This window comes from Gracilinanus agilis, chromosome 4 (genome assembly GCF_016433145.1).
Source record: "Gracilinanus agilis isolate LMUSP501 chromosome 4, AgileGrace, whole genome shotgun sequence".
Taxonomy (NCBI): Eukaryota; Metazoa; Chordata; class Mammalia; order Didelphimorphia; family Didelphidae; genus Gracilinanus; species Gracilinanus agilis.
In genome coordinates, this window is record NC_058133.1 from 435,077,613 (window position 1) to 435,099,816 (window position 22,204).

The 22,204-nt window shown below is 33.6% G+C and overlaps 1 protein-coding gene across 1 annotated transcript in view; it reads left to right on the top strand.

Moving 5' to 3' along the window:
- Nucleotides 1–22,204, top strand: part of SMOC2 (SPARC related modular calcium binding 2) — a 277,433-nt gene that overhangs the window by 94,575 nt on the left and 160,654 nt on the right. Inside the window, 2 exon segments of the mRNA XM_044675484.1 lie at nucleotides 17,398–17,504; nucleotides 18,969–19,068. Of these exon segments, the coding sequence (XP_044531419.1) occupies nucleotides 17,398–17,504; nucleotides 18,969–19,068 (207 nt within the window).

The window sequence follows — 22,204 nt, forward strand, 5'->3', positions numbered from 1 at the left end:
GGACCTGAAGCTAGAAAGACCTATCTTCTTGAATTTAAATCTGATCTTAGAAACTTACTAGCTATGTGACCCTGGATAAGTCACTTAACCCTATTTGCTTCAGTTTTTTCATTTTTAAAATGAACTTGAGAGGGAAATGGCAAACTACTCCAAACTACTCTACTTTTTTGCCAAGAAAATCCAAAATGGGGGCATGACTGAATGATAACAACAAGGTTCTGAAGGGCTTTAAAATGCAAATAGGGAATTTCATATTTGATTCTGGAGGGATCTATCCATAGAGAAACATAAGAATTTATTCATGATGAAGTCATATACCTATGGTTTTAGGAAGATCACTTTGAAAGGTGAATGAAGGAAGGACTGACATATGGAAAGACTCAAAACAGGGAGATCCATCACACATTTTTCATTTATTTCTTTGTATCGTTAGGGCTTAGCATTCTCTGATTTAGAGTGGGCACCTAATAAATTATATTAAATGAATAAAATGCTTTTTAAAAATTATAGAGAATAGATTGTTTTATCATCAGAAACTACTTTGACTGATTATAAAGCTTGATGAACTGCTTAGAGATAATGCAATTGAAAAGGATATTCATCTTAATACATTACAGATTTAACACATTGTTACTCTATAGTATTTCAAGTATATCTCAAATACCCTTTCTGATAAAATCCCATGATCTATACATAACTTGTATTAAAATTTTAGTTCTATAGGGTTATTATGGCACTCAAAACAATACTGGCTATATCATCAAGCCAGTGAAGAACCTATAAGTGTCTGAGCAATGGAATCAGTTAACTTGCTTATCTTTGAACTCAGTAAACATTTATTATATTTAAGACACTGTACTAGGACTGGATATTGATGATATGGAGACAAAAAAAACCACAAAACAAAATGGTACCTTTTTCCAAGAGACTTACATTCTCTCAAGATGGGGGAATCAATTAAAGTTTCTTCACAGAAGTTAAATATTTAATGATCAATTTTTACTGCCTAGTAGTTCCTGCACCATATAAGAATGAATATCTTCCTTTGGAGATCTGTTTATTTGTCCTTTATAAAGGATAATTGATAACATTCTAAATTTTGGATTGGAACTCAAAATTAAAGATCAAACCTCTCAAAAAAAAAGAGGATAATTTTTACATCTATTCAATGTTTACCAGATGAATGGTTTTGACTTAATGTTTTTAACTTGACTGGTACTGTGAGAATTCCCATCTTTTTGTTCAGAGGAAAATTGTAGAACTTATGATCAAATTGACTTATGCAAATAATAATTGGTATCAACAAGTTTGTAGTTTGTTATTTTGGAGTGTTCTAGATTGACAGTATCTCTGATTGCCCTGTGTTCAACTTCAGTAGGTGAACACTAGGTGCCTCACTTATGATCTTGAACAGAAAATGATTTTCATATATTGATAGTAGTTGTATATCTCTATGTAGAGAAATTAGGAAATACTTTACAATGCCCTTGAATATTAAGTGAGTTATGCTGCTTCCTATAAAAGTAATTGTTAGGGCAGGCTTAGGATATAACAATAAGTTTAAGAAAACACAATGGAGGTCAGCCAATTGCATTAATAGTTTCAGTTTCAAATCCCTTTCATTGCTATTTTACTTTATATAACCTCAAACATCCTGTGGAAGGCCTGGAGGAGGGCCTCCAATTAAGACTTCATGTCACCTTTCCTTTCAGCAAGGAATTCTGTTATTAAATGCGGTGGATTTATTAGATATAAACCAGGAACTTTCATTTCCCCATCCTGATGGAAATCTAACAATTGTGTTAACTTATGTACAAAATCAACTTTGATAACTTAAATTCAAACTTAAATTCAAATTTTATTTCTGATCTCTTAAAGATTCAAAACAGAATTTTTTTTTTGTATAGTTAGTTAATTTGAATCAAATACAGGTGTTTTCTTGTGGACCTGGTTTTATTTTGCTTATCTGCTAGAATACTCTGATACTTCAGGGCTATTTCCCCTTTACAGGCTTCTTATTCATTTTATCAAAATTTTACACCACAAAAGTAAATTTGTTGTGCTGAAGTAACTCTGCACTCAGCTCTGTGAAACAGAGGTTGTTGTTCAATCATGTCTGACTCTATCTGGCCCCATTTGGGGCTTTCTTGGCAAAGATACTAGAGAGGTTTGCCATTTTCTTCTTCAGCTCATTTTACAGAGGAAACTGAGGTAAGGAGGGTAAAGTAACTTGCCCAGGGTCACACAGCTAGTAAGCATCTGAGGCTTGATTTGAACTCAGGAAGATGTGCCTTCCTGAATGTAGGCCCAACTATTTTATTCACTGCACCACCTTGCTAAAACAAAAGTAGTGGACCATTAAGTTTTTGCCACTTTATTCAATACCAGGAAAAAGAAAAGGTTAAAAGAAAAACAATCCCATATCTGAACTGGAAGGGATTTTAGATATCACTTGATCTACTCCACCTCCTTTTGCAGATAAGAAAAGAGCAGCCAGAAAGGATTAATCATTGGCTAAAATCAGATAGCTTTTTAGTGGGAGGGTAGGGACTAGAATTCAGATCTCTTTAACTTCCTTTCCTGAGCTCTTTCTACTACACCACACACTGGACTGCTTCCCCAGTTCTCAAAAAGGAAATAAAATATGTAACCAGTGGCCTCCAGTTAAGTCAAGGGATTTGCAGATACTTATAGGATTCAAAATATGGTCTGGTGTAATGTAGCCCTTTGGCTCTACTCTTGGAATCCATATTGTAGTGACTGCAATTTCATTTGGAATGTGGACATGATAATCCCATCATTTTCCAAATCAATGAAAAATCTGTATGCTTATATTAACAACACATATAACCAGGACTCTATATGTCTTAGCTCAGAGTTAGCATTAATAAAGGAACAGAGCAGCCTCAGTGGGGCAATATGACCAAGATAGTGCCCTGGCAGCTACACTTTACAGGCTGTGTCTTTAAAAGGGGGTTATTCCATTGATTTCACTATAGATTGTGCTCATAGCAAACATTAGGGAATTCTACTGTGGTGAATACCCTGCAGGAATTAATGTATATCTGCCTTTACAATATCTAAAAAGAGTTTGCCTATATTCTGGCAGATAGCCAAAAGGATTTCCCATACAGAGAAAATGTATCCCATTCCCCCCTATACCCATAATTCATCTAGGCTTCCTATACTGACCACCTCTTTATTCCTCAAGTCATTTCAGATTTCTAGCCCATGATGTTCGCTTTTTTATTCTTTTGAGAGAATGTAGAAGGGTGTGAGTTGGTGGATGGTGTGTCCATATTGATCATTTAGAAGGAAGGAAGGAAACAGGCATTTATTAAGCACTTACTATATACCAGGCACTGTGCTAAATGCTAGGGATATAATTATAAACAAAGACAAAGATAGTATCTTCCCTCAGGGAAGCTTAATTTCTCATAGGGGAAGAAAACCCACAAAAAGAATCAGAAAGTGATGAAGGGAAGTAGAGGGCAAATTTTCTCTTGGAATATAGGCATCATAATCCCATGACTTTCCAAATCAGTGGTTGAAAAATCTATATGCTTATGTTAACATCACCTATGACAAGATTCTACATGTTCTAACTCAAAGTTTGCATTGATAAAGGAACAAGACAGCCCTGGCAAAGATGTCTAAGATCCTCAGCAGCTACACACTTACAGGATGGGTCTTTAAAGAGGGTTACAATGTTTGTTTTTAAAGGAGGTTACTTACAGAAGATAACTGGTTCAGGGACATAATTTTAAAGTTCAGAGAATGTCAAGAACAAGATAAGGATGGAATGAAAAAAAAAACTGGTCTATATCCTTTGGCAAAATGGGGGTTCCAGGAAAAAGTCACCAAAGGGAGAATAAGGGCAGGAGGCATGTTCTAGGTTGAATAGGTGGCATGCACTGTAGGGTGTTTCAAGGCAATGAATCTCCAGGAGCTCAGTTCTAGGATGAGCCAGCAATAGGGGTAGGATTTTGAAGTTCAGGGAATGTCAGGAACAGGGATGAGAAGGCAATAAATCATTTATGAGACTATGAAACTGTGATATTATCATAAAAATGCTAAAATATTCATCCTGCATGCAATTCTCCAATGAAAGCTATCATAGCTTGAATGAGAATTTTGTCTCCAAATCTCTGTGCATTTTTTAAACATTTTTTCATGATATATAATCATTTTCGGGTCACACACAGGATTTCTAATCTGAAGTTAACTAGATTTATTTAAAAATATTTTATCTATTTCATATGATAACCTGACTACTTTATTGGCTTTGGATAGAACCCTGGTAAGTTAGTGATGATTAATTTAATCTATGTGGAATTTGCCCTTCTTGAATGCAGCATAAAAATTAATGTTTTATTCTTAAATCATGAGTCTAAATTTTTTTGTTTAATTTTCAAGCTGTACAAAAGTAAAAATAGCTGAATACAATGAAACAATGAAACTCACCTGGATATTTCTGATATGAAAATATAATGACAATCTGGCAAAAAGAAAAAAGCTCTTTAAGAATATTTTCCAGACAAAGTGGTTATAACAAGCAAACTGAATTTGGATGAAAGAGATTTAGTAACTGATCATTTACTATTTTTTTAATGTTGTATTATTATTGTCATCATCATCACCATTATTATTGATATATAGAGTCAGAACTTCCTCCTGGGAAACAACTTAAGTTCTAAGAAGTTTTACATAGGAAGTGAACTATTATCATTATAAGGTCAGATGCACATCCTATACACAGATGAGAATTACTATTGTCACTATTACAACTAAGATGATAAGTTCTGAGAACCTTTGTTCTTTCCTTAAATAATTCCCATAGTGTTACCTAGGATTTTAATCTGGCTTAATAATGAGTATTATTGTTATATAAGTCTTAGTACTTATTTATAGTACCTTTCATCCAAGTTCAGTTTGCTTATTACAAAGCTTTTTATCTTCATAATCTCCTGGGAAAGCCTTTTGCTTAATATTTTGCCGCATGATTATTTAATAAATGACTCAAGTTTTTCTTATTTTCCACTCTACATCTTCCAGGGGTGCTGATATTATCAAGGCATCCAAAGTACCTTTTGTAAAACATTGGAGATCATTTAACCTTTACCACTCATGCCCAAGAAGGGCATTAAGGAGGCCTTAACATAATTTGGTTGAGAATTATTTTTCAGAGGTCAGATAGTGTAAGGTTACATAAACTGAGAGAATCATGCTCAAACTTCCAAATTGTTATCTTCAGTGCCTGAAATACCTCATGAGTGTATCTGGTCTTTAATTGAGCTGTATCTAGAGGAGAAGTGTCTAATAGAAGAAAACCAGATTTTTCAGCCTTCTGATAGAATGGTGGGTATTTGTCAGCAGTAACTTTTCTGTGGCATGGCTCAGTTTCTCCCATTTTCTCCCTAACATTCTCCTTTGGTAAGCCTCTCTTTACTTATCTGTCTTCCTCCCTCCTAAGTCTCTGTCTTTCATTCCCTGTCTCTCTCTATATCTATGTATCCGTTCTCTTTGTATCTTTTTTCCTTTGTCTCTCTCTTTCACTTTTCTCTCCTCTTTGTGTCTCTCTCTACCTCTGTTCCTGACTCTTTTTAATTAAATTTTAATTTTTTCTAGGTTACATTAGTATAATATTTAATAACCATTTTATGACATTTTGCAATCCATGTTTTCTCCTCAATCCCATCCATTCCCCTTCCCCAAGGTGACAGATAATATGATATAGATTGCACATTTGTAATTATACAGTACATATTTCCATATTCATCATATTGTGAAAGAAGACATACTGTTATATTTCACATAAAGGAAATAAAGTGAAGAACATCATGCTTCAATCTGCATTCAGACTGTCAGTTCCTTCTGTGGCAATGGAGAGCCTTTTTCATCATGATTCCCTCAGAATTGTCCTGGATCCCAGCATTGCTGATAATGGTTGTTATTTACACATGATCATCATACTTTATTGCTGTTACTGTGTACAACCTTTTCCTTGTTCTTACTTCACTTTGCATCACATAATTCTTCCAAGGGCTTTTTTTGGTGATCAACTAATTTCTTATGGCACAATAGTATTCCTTTACAATCATATACTATAACTTGTTCAACCATTCCACAATTGATGGGCATCCCTTCAGTTTCCAATTCTCTACTACCACAAGAAGAGATGCTATAAATATTTTTGTGCAAGTAGGTCCTTTCTCTCTATCTTTGATCTCTGTGGGATACAGACTTAGTGGTGGTATTCTTGAGTCAATGGGTAAGCAGTTTTAGAGCCCTTTGGTTTCTCTCATTTTCTTACAAACACACTCACACACACAGAGAAATAAAAAGGATCTATACTTCTGGCCTATGCCTTTTCATAGAACAAGTCCAATTATTTTAAGAGATTATAGCTGAAGAACTTGTCATATCTGAAGTAAATAAGCTTTCCAATGAGATCTTGGCAAAGTTTCCTGTAGTTGTAAATCATCTCTAATTTGCACAATAGTATATTTTTATAATTTTTTCTGTTAATTTTCATTTTCATTATAGAGTACAAGGACATAGTACCAAGCATAGTTCTGGGAAACTAATAAGCACTTTATAAGTATTGACTAATGAGATATTCTTGTTATTTTTAATTCTTTTATTTTTTTTCCTTTTTAGTCCTGTCTGTAGCATTAACTGGATGAGACTAACCTAACTTTTCCAGTCTCAATTTCCTTATTTCCTTATTTAGGAAAGGGATTGAATCAGATGATCTTTAAGGTTTAAGAGGCTATGATCATTGAGGTGTTTTGGTAACGGTCTTCATCTGCTCCTTTTCCTGAATCATAGTTCTTTAGGGGGCTGCCTTTGAAGATAGGATAATTTACAATTGTACTGGTTAGTAACAACCAGTTGAGATGTTGGGGAGGTTTACTTAATTTAATTAATCCATAAAAGAGCACTTAGTCACAGTGGACACTCTTTGGTCATGCAAGAATATGGAGTTACTCGACTTTGATATGGAATTAAAAAGTTTGTGTTTTGTTACCTGAATCATTAGTCATGAATCAAGGTGTTCTAAGAATTAGTTTATTGATCATGACTCTTTTCTTTTAATGGATCCCTAGAACTGGTTCTCATTCACTTCTTCTACTTTTAAGGTATGGTTTCATTCCATTTCAAATGCACAATGACCATATCTGAAACAGTCATTACAAGCACAATTGGGCTGGCACTTTTTAATCATATCTGCCTTCATTTCTTGTCGAAACTCTATATGGTTGATGTTTACCTTAACTCTTTTATGGTGCTCTAAATAGGTTTGGTGTTTAGAAATGTCTTTCTTTATAGACTAAAGTAGACATAACAAGAGGTTTTACCTTAGGTCTCAGGTTCAAACGATGATCAGAAACACACCAAAATATGTTCGGAATGTCACATAAAATATATTTCTCCTTTTTTGCTTAAGTGACCCATACAGCTATGAAATAATAAGCAGTTAGGTAGCACAATACTTATAAAATATGTAAGTGGACAGAATTCCCAAATAGATGTTATAGTGTGTTAAAATGGAGGTATACAAGAATTATTGGTCTCAGGAATCTTTTAGCCAAACCCTACTACTTTGGAAATGGTAAATTCTTATAAAGTCACACATATTGATGGTGGTGGCCACAAGTAGTCTCTGTCTTTACATATTTTGCATTAACTGTTTATGCATTTTAAAAGGCCATAAATGGTACATATTTCTAAGTTTAAACTCATTGGCAGCTGTAACTACTCTGGCGATAGTCCCACTACTGTTGATCCCATGTGTCTCTTGCACTTAAAATAAAATTACTTCTAGTGGTTGAAAACTTAGTGTCTTTTCCAAATTATTTGGAATACTTGATTGATATTTTTGCCAGTTATAGACGAGCTGAAGCTTTTAATATACTTCCCAGCAAAATCTTATGGAGAAATGCCACTATGTTAGGCAACCCAACTGCATATGAATATTTCAAGTGCTTGGCCCTACTTGGGGAACTAACATATTTTTCAGTTAAAACACAACTATTTAATTTAAGTTTTCTAAAGAGAAAGAAAATGTCTGTGCCAAGAAGAATTCCAGCACAATATTCTGAGTTTAGCTCACAGTTTAACTATTAGAATGATGGATGATTTAAATATTATAAATCTGAAAGCGAGTGTCTCTGTCAGATGCCTATCAGAAGTTTACTGGTTGAATAATAATTTCACAGTTATAGAAATCATTGTTTGAATTCACTACAAAATAAGTTTATGTTTTGACTATCTGGCCACAATGTTAATAGATGATTAAATTAAACACATATTCATTAATTGTCTTTTATATGCAGTACATGGTTGTTGGTTTTGAAGAAGAATAAAGATATCTAAGAGATAGATAGTCTTACCTTCAAGGACTTTTTAGCTAGTGGGAGAGATAAAATATTGATCAGTCAATCCAGAGGCATTTATTAAGTACCTACTATGTTCCAGGACTGTGCTAAGGGGTAGGAATGCCAAAAAAAAGCGCAAAAGATGGTCCCTGCCCTATACAAACTCATAATTTAATGTGGGAGACAATAAAAATATATAAAAACTATATATGATAAATAGGAAATAGTTGCAAGAGGAAAGGATCTGGGTTTAAGAGGACTTGGGAAAGAATTCCTTAAAAAAATGGGGTTTTATGGGGGACTTAATGAAGTCAGGGAAGCTAAGGGGCAGAGATGAGGAGAGTGTGTTGTTGGCATAGGAAACAGCCAGAGGAAATGCCTGGAACAGTGTTTTGTTCGTGGTATAGCAAGGAGGCCAATATCATTGGATCAAAGAGTTTATATTAGGGAATAAGGTGTAAGGAGTCTGGAAAAGTAGGAGTGGGCAAATCATAAAGGATTTTGAACCCTGAACAAAGGATTTTGTATTTGATTCTGGAGGTAATAGGGAGCTATTGGAGTTTACTGAGTAGGAGACTGATATAGTTAGACCTGTGCTTCAGGAAAAATCACCCTGGTAACTCAATGGGAAATGGATATACAAATTAACCATAATACAAAATAGAAAACAGATGCACAGAGAAGGTAAACTTATGTTTATGAAAGAAAGAAATTAATCCCTTCTGGCTGGAGAAATTAAGGGAGGGTTCATAGGATGGTAGTTTAGCTAGAGTGAGTTGACATTGTGAGATAAAGCTAAGGTGGAACAAGCTTTTGGACAATCTAGATTAACAAGGTAAGGAATTTGGTCATTTTTGAGCATACACTGAAAAATTATTAAAGGGTTTTATAGTGGAATGAGACAATCAAAATTGTGTATCAAAACTACTCAACTGGCCAATGGACATTTTAGGATTCATTGGATACTTGCCAGTTAAGGTACTTAATGGATACAGGTAGATTGGTAGGGAATTGATTTCTATATTATAAGAGATATAATGAAGTCTTAAACTAGGATGACTGACATAAGAAGGTTCTGACAGTTATGAAATATATTTGGGGGACAGAATCAATAAGAGTGATGGATTATATAATAGTGATTGTTCTGGGTTAGGCTTGATTCAGTTCAGTCCCCTGCTAGTTTATGTTTGATACTGGAACAAAACAAAACACTCATAGTTCATTCCACAGTTAATAAAAAGAGATTTGCCTAGCCATAGGAAGAGAAGGATATTGGATATTCAATAAGGACTGGCTTTGGGAACACGCTGAGTTAATTCATCTGAGAGAAGCTCCTTTGACTAAGTTGTCATTGTTGCCATTCCTATAAGCCAAGCATCAGAGAATAAATAGAACTCTTTGTGGCTCTCTTGTACTTATGTTACCAAGAACTTATGTCAACAGCCTCAACCTCTAGTTCCTTTAGCTAATGAAGTCTTGAGGTTGGTTTTAATACTCTTTAAAGAAAAACTAGCTGATATAGCATGGAATAATGATTTTGATATTGCTCCCACTACAGAACAAATGAGCAGATAATAATAGTAAAGATAAATCTAGTGGCAGTAACCAAAATAGGGAAAGCAGCAATCCTGGATTTAGAGTAAGAAGACCTGAGGGGTTAATTTAGCTTTTCCACTTACTACTCAATGACTTTAGATATTTCGTTTAATTTCTTTTGGCCTCAGTTTCCTCATATGTTAAATTAAGAGTTTTCATTATAGGACCTCTCAGGTTCTTTCCAGGTCTAAATCCTACAAGTCAGGAGGAAGGAGCAGGTTTTGATGAATTTATTTTAACATGTTGAGTTTGAGGTGTCAACAGCATATCCAGAAAGAATTATCCATTAAATAATTTGATCAATGGGTTTGGATCTTTGGGGAGAATTCAGGTCCAGTGATATAGATTTGGAATTCATCTCCTTTAAGCTAATTAAACCATTAGAAGTGTATATGATAACCAAAGAATATAATGTAGAAAGAAGAGAGTAGCAAGCATGTTGGGAGACAGGCCTGGTTAAGAGTATGGGAGAAGGAAGAGGATCCAGCTAGAGATAGGAGAACAATCGTATTAGGACAATAGGACAAGCAGCCAGTCAAGAGAGAAAGTCCAATGTCACAGAAGTTAGGAGGAGGGGAGCTGATCAACAAATACCGAATGTTGCAGAAAGGCAAAGGGAGAAGAGAATGAGGAGAAAATGACTTTATTAGGTGATCATTAGTAAACTTCTTAAAGAACAGTGACAATAGAGAAATAAAGAGGGAAGTCTAATTGAAATGAGCTAAGGAGTGAGTGGTTAGAAAGTGGAGAAAGCTAATGTTGAAAACTCTTTGAAGAAGTCTGACAGTAAAACAAAGAAGCATGAGCCATTTGCACAGATTGTAGAAAATTAAAGTTTAAAAAATTATTGAATAGGTTTTGTTGTAAATTTTCTTCATGACAGTTCTTATTGGGAACATGTAGGAATCAATTGATATCTGCTACATATGCTTCATTTCCCGTCTTGATTCCTCAGAGATTATAATGCTTCAATGTTCACAACTATACAAAATTGCTAGGAGAATATTTATGTTAAAAAGTTGGATCCTTGTACCAAGGGAAGTTTGATATTATGAAAATGACCTTTAAAATTAACTTTTGTGAGATACTATAATGTGTTTTTCTTCCCTCTCCAATTCACATCCACACTACCAATAATCTCCAAAATCCATGCCTAATTATATCATTCTTCTACTCATAATTTCACTTGCTCTCTTTTCTTTAATTCAAAATACAAATGACATCTAGATTCTTCACAATCTAGTTCTAGCCAAATGCCATATTTCTCTCAATATGTACTCAGTTACGAGCAAAATAGCTTCATCATTCCTTCTCCTAGCACCATGCATCTATTCACACAGGTCATATCCAGTGCCTAGTAGAATGAATGCTTTCCTCATCATTGCTTATAATCATCCACATTTTCTTTTAAGATTCATCTAATACCATACATTTCATGGAATCATCCTTGTTTATTCTAGTTCCTAGGACTTTATTGAAATTATGTTGTATTTTTCTTATCTTTATATGTGCTCTAATTTCTCTACCCCATACCCTGGAGAATCTAAGCTCTTTGAAAGCGATTGCTTTATTTTTGTCTTTGTGATCCCAGTGCCTACAACAGCATCTTTCACATCATAATGATTTTATGTGTTTGTTGAATTAAATGGATTTGATCCAGGGAAATCTCATTTCAAGACACTGATTTTATATTATAAAAGTTGGGAGCTTAAAATAAACCCTATTGCTTAAAGGTAGTCCTTAGGCTCTTTCTAATATATATATATTAGAACTCTGGTGAATTTACCCAGAAGTTAAAAGTAAAAAGTTGAAAGTATAATACATCTATTTCCAGTGGGTTTTTTCTTTTTACTTTTATATAGTTCTGTATCATGTAGAACTTATAAATTAAAATGCCAATTAGAAGGCCTTACCAGGGGAGCTGTTCAGCCTTTGTAACTATCAAACTCAATGGTGTCTATAAACATCAGTGTGTTATTAGTCCCCGTTGGTTTCATCAAAGCTTTTAGCTCACTTCAAGTAATGCTTTCTAAAATCTTTCCATGTAAGATCTTCAGGACAGCTGTCTCTTCAAATTATTGTTTAACCCCTATCTGAGGAGTTTTTTAAAAAGTAGGAAATGATTTGCTTCCTGCTTAAAGAAAAACCATCATCAGTACTAACAGATGTAAGACACTGTGGTTTGTTTCTACTTCCTAGTTAGTCCTGCATTTTGATGGTTCCTATGACAAAAATGTTTTGTTGAACAAACAAATCACTCCTGGTTATCAGAGCGAGAAAGAACGAATGAACAATTTTATTTACAGTGAGAGGAAAATTCCAAATCATACAGATTAATTTTTATGTTAGCTAAAGTCACATCATTTGAAAACAACAGCAAAACTCTTCTATGTAAAACCTTGTCTGTGGTATCTGGATAAGCAACAAAAAATTTATCTATATATTGACCTCATAAAGTCTTTGAAGTAAAAATTTACCAGTGCTCATAATCAAATCCATGTAAAGCATTTTTTTTCATTTGTAAGGTAGAAGAGCTGAGACTGGATTAAATGAACCACTTGCCCTATTCTAGGATTATAAGTATGATCTTTTAGGTTTACTCTAAATTTGCTCTGGGGTAAAAATTGGCCAAGCCACCATAGTTTAAAAAAAGCTATGAACAGGAATGGCATAACACTTGTCCTTTGAAGATTCAACATCTGGACAACTAGAATTACAGTGTCCAGAACAAAACCACAACAGATGCCTGAGCACTAAAGAGCAAAACTCCACTTGAAAATGGGCCAGATCTTGCCATTTTCCTGACCAAACTTATCACAGCGTGAAAATGATATAGGTGTAAGCATTTACAAACCCTAAATAAAAAAAAATTAAGGAACAATTTGTACCTCCATTGGTATGCCGCAGAAAATGTAAAGAAAATAGTCTTCAGTAAAATAGAATGTTTGTAGAGCTAAATAGGAAGAGACCTAGAAGGATGGGCATTTAGTTTTTATGAATTAGTCAAGTAGTAGAAGGACAAGAAATATAAAGAATTTAAGGTGGTGTTTTAGTAACAAAGAAGTATTTTACTTTCTTTTTAACAATTTTTCCCAAGTACTGATTTCCTTTAAAGAGCAGTCATTTTTTAACACACATATAGGTTACATGTATGTAGGGGATATAAGTGCATGTGTGTATGCATACACATTTATGTATATACATATTAGGAAGTGGAACTATAATTTTATTGGCATAAGAAGTTGCCAAGTAAAGAAACTCTGCAATGGAGGGAGGTCAGCTCTTTCTTAGTAACTGATCATCTTGGAAAGTTGACCAGAGCGTCAAGAGGTTAAAGGACTTGTCTAGGGTCATATTGCCATATTGGCAATGTCAAAGATGGGACAGGTATAAACCAAATTCTTCCTGGCTTGGAACTTCTCTATTCTTTCCCTCCCTCCCACCTTTTCTCTCTCTGTTTTGATCTATCTGTATCTCCCTCCGTATGTATATTTTATTTTAGTCAGTTTTCATTTGAATGTATCTTAATCATGAAAAATTATACAGGCTTTTAATACAAAATACTTTTTAATGGGATAAATAGAATAATGGATGACATGTGAGGAATAATATGAAGATCTTGCATTGTTTTAGCATTTTTATTTAATAAAGTAAAGGTGACTGTTAACTTGATTTTGTGGGATAATTTTAAAGAGGTCCTATAGTTCTCTGGAGCTAAACCTTAATTGCTTCCTATGACTAAATAATCCAAGAAATGTTAGGCATAAAACTGGAATTTAATATCCCATTAAAATTGAAAGCTGCAAGTTTGGGGAGTATTAGATCAGCTGCAAATATGAAGTTTTTAATAGACATAGAGGTCTGGGCCAGAAATAAAACCAGTGAGTCTTTTGGAAAATTCATCATTTTTTGGCATTTTCCATGATAATTCAAATATTAGAGATAATTTATAACTCTATCTGTACCATAGTAGAGTCTTTGCATGGTGGAGCTTATATCACTTTTCCTTTTAGACAGTCAAACCACAGGTTCTACAGAAAAAAATGAGGACAGAAGTCCACCAAAGCAGTGATTTATCTTCAGTTTAAAAACATAGGCTACATTAAAACCACATGTTGCTAAGTGCTAGATCGCCAAGGCCAATATGCAGAATAAAACTTAAGGCACTGAAACTTGGTTAAAGGAGATGTTCTTAAATGCTCAGGTCTGTAGTACATAATGCAGTACATTAACCAAGGTAGGTTTATCAAAGGCTAGTGTCAAAACTTAGCACTGTCGAAGGGCAGAAATTAAAGGGCAGAAATTCTCTCTAGCACAATTGTGGTTATAGGACAACAGCCCAGGCAGAAGCATCATGGAACTCCTTAGCTTACCCAGTTGGTGTAAAAGTATTCAGTGGTTAAAAAATCATGATACAAAGGCTCCAGAAGAGAGACTGCCTTTGAAGGGTATCTCCTGCATTTGAGAAAGCCCTTAAGCTACCCTAAAGCAGCTGGAGATGTTTGAGCAAACTGGGGAACCAATTATTTTTAAATTATAAAATTTAAGTGAACTATATTTTATGACCCAAAGCAAGTTAAATATATCCTTGAGGTGCTAATCCTAGGATTCAAGGTCCATGGTAGAAAACACTGAAAAGCATTTTATTCTTAGAAAAATATTTTCTTGGCCCTGGAACCCTAAGAACATTGGGCTATAGTAATACTATAATTGTACTTCGTTTTATTAGAGTCCTGAAAGTGGTATGGGTAAATAATATAGTTTATGATCTTAAGATATAAATTAAAACCCCTACCTTCTGTGTTAGTATTAATTCTAAGACAGAAGAGCATCAAGGGAGAGACAGAGTTAAGTGACTTACTCAGGGTCACCCAGTTGGAAAGTATTTGAAGCCAGATTTGAACCCAGGTAATCTCAATGATGCTCTGCTTACCTACCTGCTCAATCAATATATTTAAGAACAGTTCAAGTTTTATATTATTAAGACAAACAAAGATTACCTTGAATTTTCTATCTTGTTTTTAGAATAGCCAAACTAGCAGATCTTCATAAACTTGTATACACTATATATATATATGTAAATATATATAATGTATAAGTAAATATATATAACATATAAATAAATAAATAATATATATAATATGCATGCATATTATATATATTATTTTTTATTTATTTCCTTACATATTGTCTCATTTCTGATTAGAATGTATGTTCCTTGAAGGCAATGACTATTTGTCTGTTTTTTTGGTGGGATAGGGTATTCTCTGAGCTTAGTACAGTGTTCAGCAAATTATAAGCATTTGAGAAATGTTTGTTGATTCATTGGTTTAGATCAGGGGTCGGCAACCTTTTTGGCCGTGAGAGCCATAAACACCACATTTTTAAAAATGTAATTTCATGAGAGCTCACAGTGTGTGCTCCTGGAACAGCGCCTGAAAACAATTGACTTCATGGCTCCTGCAGAAAGAGCCATATCTGGCCCTCANATAAGTAAATATATATAACATATAAATAAACAAATAATATATATAATATGCATGCATATTATATATATTATTTTTTATTTATTTCCTTACATATTGTCTCATTTCTGATTAGAATGTATGTTCCTTGAAGGCAATGACTATTTGTCTGTTTTTTTGGTGGGATAGGGTATTCTCTGAGCTTAGTACAGTGTTCAGCAAATTATAAGCATTTGAGAAATGTTTGTTGATTCATTGGTTTAGATCAGGGGTCGGCAACCTTTTTGGCCGTGAGAGCCATAAACACCACATTTTTAAAAATGTAATTTCATGAGAGCTCACAGTGTGTGCTCCTGGAACAGCGCCTGAAAACAATTGACTTCATGGCTCCTGCAGAAAGAGCCATATCTGGCCCTCAAAAGAGCCAGATATGGCTCGAGAGCCATACGTTGCCAACCCCTGGTTTAGATCCTTAGGTATTAATTTTATGATCTCTCCATTTATTAATAAAATATTCCCACAATAATGTATTCTTTGACTGAAAACATTTGCATTAATTCACTGAGGGCATATGAGCAATTTTCTAATCAAAGAAACATAAAATTTAATGTAAGGATTATAGTATGGTAGAAACATTTTAATACGCCAGGTATCTTTAAGGGCAGCTTGGTGGTGCAGTGGATACAGTAAGAGGCCTGAAGTCAGGAAAATTCATCTTCCTGAATACAAATATGGCCTCTGGACACTTATGCTGGGTGACCTTGGGCAAGTCCCATAACTTTGACTGCCTCAGTTTCCTCATCTGTCAGATGAGCTGGAGATGGAAATCGTAAACCACTCTAGTATCTTTTTGCCAAGAAAACCTTAGATGAGGGCATGAAGTGTCATTAGACATGACAGAAACAACTGAACAACAACATCTTTAACCAATCAGAGTGGGTACTCTTTTCAGGTGACAATCTTTCTCTGTCTTAGTGGCTAATTGTCAGAATGATGCAATCTCCAGATTTGTTACTCTGCATCTAATCTGACAAGGAGTTTCTTCAGACTTTTCTCAGATGGTCCCCAGGAAATAGTTCATCACTGGCTCATACTTAAAGTTTTTTCAGGTCGATGGAAATTGTCTCAGAGCTTAGCATAATGCCTGGCACATAACAGGCTTTTAATATATGTTAATTGATTGCTTTATTGATTGCTTCAAAAGGCTAGTTATATCTATTCCTTGAAGGCAATGACATAGAACTTTACTGGAAGATGGTAAAAGCAGTAGTTTATGCTTATTGAAAAAATTTTGGGGGTTGCTTAGAATACTTCTTAGTTATCTACCCTTTTTTTCTTCTAAATAATTTTGAAGTTGGAGGAGAGAATATATTCATTTTCTTTTTTATATCATATAAACCTAAGGCATGAGCAATAGCTATAGACTTATGCATGGCTTGATTTCCTGCCTTTGGACCTTGTGGATACCTCTTTTTCTCTAGGACATCTCTCAGCCCCTTCTACCTGCTCATCTTTCCTTTCTAGATTCTGGAGTGAATCTAGGACTGTTTCCTTTTTGAGCTTCCATCTAATTGGATGTTGGTGGTAGGTCTTTAGTCTACTGAGAGGCTACAGTTTGAGGCAACCTTGTAATTCTCACCTTTTATTATTAAGGTGCTTATGAATTTGTCACCAAAATTATAGTCCAAATTGCAAGACTGCCATTCTTTCTTTTTTTAAAACTTTTCTATATATAGCAAATGATTGCTTAAATAGTGTTAGAAAGAGTAAACAATGTCCTAAATATTTCAAATAATGGAGCAAATTACTTCATTTTTTAATGAATAAAAAGTAGATTTTTCATGGGAGAATTTTATAGAGAAAAAATTTTTTTTTCTTAAGCCTGTCATGTCTGTATTCTTTGTATACAAATTTCTATATTTTTTAACCTGTTGCTACCAATCTCTTTTCTGTAGATGTATCAAGATGTGTGGCAGAAAGGAAGTATACCCAGGAACAAGCCCGCAAGGAATTTCAGCAAGTTTTCATTCCAGAATGCAATGATGATGGCACATACAGCCAGGTTACAAACTTTTTTGAGTTCTGCAACTGAGTAGGCAAAGGAAGAAGCTGAGGAAGAAGGGAGGGAGAAGGTAGTCAAAAAGTAGATGAATGAAGTGCAATGAGGAAACTAGCCATTTACATTGAAGGCCAATATAATGATTGATAACATTATAGATCCTCATCAGGAAGGGACTTTGGAAGTCATCTACCACATCCCAACATTTTACAGATAAGGAAAATGAGGCATGGATCAGTAACAAGATTTGAATATTCTCTCACTCTCAAACCTGTTCTGTTTCCACTGTATCATGTTATTGTGCTTATGTGATAAGTCATTATTTTCATAGATAATTCTGGGAAAATTCATCTGTATACCAAGTTATGTTTATATACATTTATTATTGAGTGAATTGGAGAAGGAAAATTTATTGCATTGGTGTTCATATCTCATATTGATGATGAGAATATAGCATACACTAATTTCCTTATTGATGTTTCTCATATAATATTAGGACATTGTGACTTTTCAGAAGGGTGAAAGTTATTGTTGTCACTTAGAGTCACAAAATCATAGCAAAATTTTATTAATTATCTAGCCTAATAACTAATATATCTAGATTAGGAATTCAGAGATTTAGAGAGTTTAAACTTGTTCCAAATCACTAACCAATCAGTGACTGAGCACATCCAAGGACTCAGGCCTACTAAAACCCAATTCAATGATTCTAAGGATGCTAGTTTACGTTTTATAATACAAATATCTCTTTTTATTAGAAAAAAACAAATGAATAAAATCTTAAAATCATTTTAATGAAAACAAAACAAATGAATAGGTTTTCTTGGAGTGAGTTACTCAGATTAGCACATTAAATTTTCCATGATTCACAGCGTCATTTTATTGTCCATTTATGCTTTTTGACAATAGGGGTCTCTGTTCTTTGTGAAAGTTACAAAACCATTTGAAGGAGGAAGAGGGAGAAAGGTAAAGAGAAGAAACTTTATGTTCCCCTCATGCACATGTTGCTTGTTAGATGGGATCTTTGTAAAAGCAGAACCAAGATTAGAGGTTGTATAATGGAAGGAACAAAAGGGCACTTGAGTTTTAGTCCAAGCTCACTCACCAGCACTGTGTCCTTGGACAAATCACTTAACGTTTTGGACCATAGGTTCCCATTTATTAGAAAGGAGTGGTTGGATTAGATGACACGAAGGTTTCTTTTGAGCTCAGATATTTTTTAAATAGCATTATTGAGCCATTTTCCCGTTATTATATTTTTCTTTATTCCTTATTCTTTTATTATATAGTATATATATTATATTATTCCTTTATTATATGTTATTACCAACATATCCAAGACTGTGGGTATCCTTCTGCATAAAACAACTTCTCACCTGTTAAGATGTTTTTAAAACTACATGTGTTTGAATAAATATGGAGAATTCTCTCTTTTGAAACTCCATTCATTGTGTGATTCCCTGACAGGTACAATGTCACAGTTACACGGGATATTGTTGGTGTGTTACTCCCAATGGACGACCAATCAGTGGTACTGCAGTAGCCCACAAAACACCTAGGTGTCCAGGTGAGTTTAACAAATGGTCACAGGTACATGATTGCCCTATTATAGTCTACAGGTCAAAGAGCAAATGATATCTAATTACTTCATCAGATGTTGATCTGATCAGTTGCCTTCCTGAGAAGAACACATTTCCTGCTTGTTGCCATTTAGCAGTAATTATTAAAAAAAAAATTCAATAATTCCTTTCTTTCTTCCTTTCTTTCTTCCTTTCTTTCTTCCTTTCTTTCTTCCTTCCTTCCTTCCTTCTTTCCTTCCTTCCTTNCTTCCCATCTTTCTTTCTTTCTTTCTTTCTTTTTCTTTCTTTCTTTCTTTCTTTCTTTCTTTCTTTCTTTCTTTCTTTCTTTCTTTCTTTCTTTCTTTCTTTCTTTCTTTCTGTTATTAGGGGAATGAATGTGCAAGATTTTGAGTCCTGGTAGTGTCATGAAAATGGTGGAAATGAGTTTTAATCACTGACTGGAACAAAAAGTCTAAAAATCTTCCTTTCTTCCTTATTCTCCTCCCTACAGTATAATTTTCTCAAAGGCATGGACTGTTTTCAATTTCTGTCTTTGTATTCCCAATTCTTGGTTCTGTACTGTGCATATGGTGAGCACTGAATACATGCTTATGAAAGTGATTATCTTTCTTTCCTTGGGGTGGAGAGTGAGGAGACCACTTTAGTTAGGAGGAAACAAAATTTCTGAAAGAAGCTACCATTGAGGCAAAATTATGATATGTTATGACATCAGAACTATTTTTAAAAAATGAATCTCAAAGATCATAGTTACTAGGGAAAATGACCAAATATTGCTCTTGGGGAAAACAGTTAAACTTTCTGGTTTTGTATATAAATCTTTGCTAAGGAAAAGTGGCTAGTTTTACATAACTCTGTTTCCAGACATTTTATTTGTGTTATTTTATTATCCATATAAAATGGGCTTGATGTACTAAAGGTAATAATGCTGGCAAAAGAATAATCCTTAAACTGCTCTGTTTTATGTTACTATTTTATGGCTAATGCTATAAAAATTTCAGATCTTTTTCATTTTTTAAAAAGGTTTTACCATTCAATTGCAGACTACTTTTCTGGGCTGTCTTATCAGATTTGTTAAAACTTTGCACAATTAATGCATCAGAATCAGGCAATCAGGAATATTGGGATGTACATTGTACATTTTAAGAAGACTAATCAAGTAAGAAGGATGTTTGCTGATGTGATCATTATCACATGTAATGGTACTTAATGATATTTTGGAACTCATTAGAAGATATCCTCTTTTAAACAACAGACCTTTTATAATTATACATTCTGTTTACAGCTCATATTATTGAAAGCTTCTTAAAAAATTTTAAATGTAGAATAATGAAATGTGTATTTATGATGCATTTAATAGATCTGAAATATTTAGTAAACTTTAATATTTATTCAATAAGCATCAATTCTAGCATGTCAAATTTTAAAAGTATAATTAACCAGATCTGAACATATCCTACTTTTAAAAATTGACTTTTGTAATTTAAAATAAATATTTATTAATTTAATATTTAAAAATGTTAGAATTAATTTACGAAATATTTATGTAATATCACACGATAAATTAATATTTAATATAAAAGTAATCAAATTATTCCTGCTTCAAAAAAATCTATTAAAATTTTACATACTAATGTAATTTTTCAAAGTGCTAATTAAGTTGGTTAATTAAATAATTAAATTATTTAATTACATTAATTGTTTAATGTAATTAAGAAAATGTAAGATATAGAATTACATAGAATAGGCTTAGCAGAAAAAAAAATTCCACTTTCTAAGTTGACATTTTCTCCTTCCTTATAGTTTATTATCTACATTAATCTTTTTCTAACCAATTTGTGGCAACATTTTGATGTGATGACAGTACTAGATTTTCCTTCACAAATTCCCTCTACTTTCTGGTGATTATTGGGCAAGATTATTCATATGTCATTGTGAATGTATACAACACATAAAAATGCAATTGGGAATAGTCATATAAATGAAAATGACAACATAGAAGATGACTAAATAGGAAATGAGATAGTATGTGGAAAATAAGGCAGAGCATACCTCTGATTCAGAGATAATTGGCCAAGAATATTGTGCAGACTATTCTAATCAATTCAGAAGGAAAAACATTTTGAACTTGTTTTTAAAAAGAAAAATTAGATAGAACCTGTTCTCAGATACAACATTGTCTTCTAATACTGTTTAGTCTTTCTCCAAATGTTTGTTTCTTATTATGTAGACACATTCTTAATGATTGTTTAGAAGCACTTCTTTACACCTGGTTGTTACTCTTAATTTGTTTCACAAACTTCACAGAATATTTATGTGGATTTTTTTACCTCCAGATGTTGTTCGTGTTTTAGTTTGGAAGGGCAAAAAGCATTAGTAGGGGTGCAGGTGCATATACAAAAGATTCTTTTGGAAGCTGTATATAAATGTGGCAAGATGTCAAGAAGCTGTTAAATTTTAAAGGTTAGAAAAAGAAATAGGAAGGATCTACATACAATAAGAATATACTTCCACTTTTTATTGATGTAAATGACTCTTTTCCTTTGCCAGCATGGTGGAAAGAATGCCTCACACAGTGCCTAGCAGACAAAGAGTATAATGAATGCTTGTTAAATGATTTTGCTGTGTTTTGTTGTTAGAAGAATTGGTTTTGAATGGCGTTTTAAAATTTGTTTTTATTTAATTTTTAAATGATGTTTTTAACATTTATTTTTCATCTGTGTGATTTTGGAGGGGTTATTCCTCTTCTATAAAAATGAGGGCACTGGACTAGATAACCTCAAAAGCCCTTTCCAGTTCTAAATCTTATAATCTTAGGTTTACATAGTTTTTAAATATAGGTTTAATATAGATAATTCATACAAATTAGAAAAAAATTCCATTTCATTAGACCATGCAGTAAATATTTATTAAGCACCTACTATGTGCTAGGCACTGTGCTAAGAGATGGTAATATAAAGAGGGCTATAATATATCTGTTTATAAGATATCTTTGTTAGTGCCAGGAAAAATATTTTGACAAGGGTTCAACTGGAAAACCCAAGAACATCAACCAGAAATCTGTCCAAATGATTCAGATCCTGCTGTGAGGAAGCTTACATTCTTTGAAGGGATATTGGTGAGAGA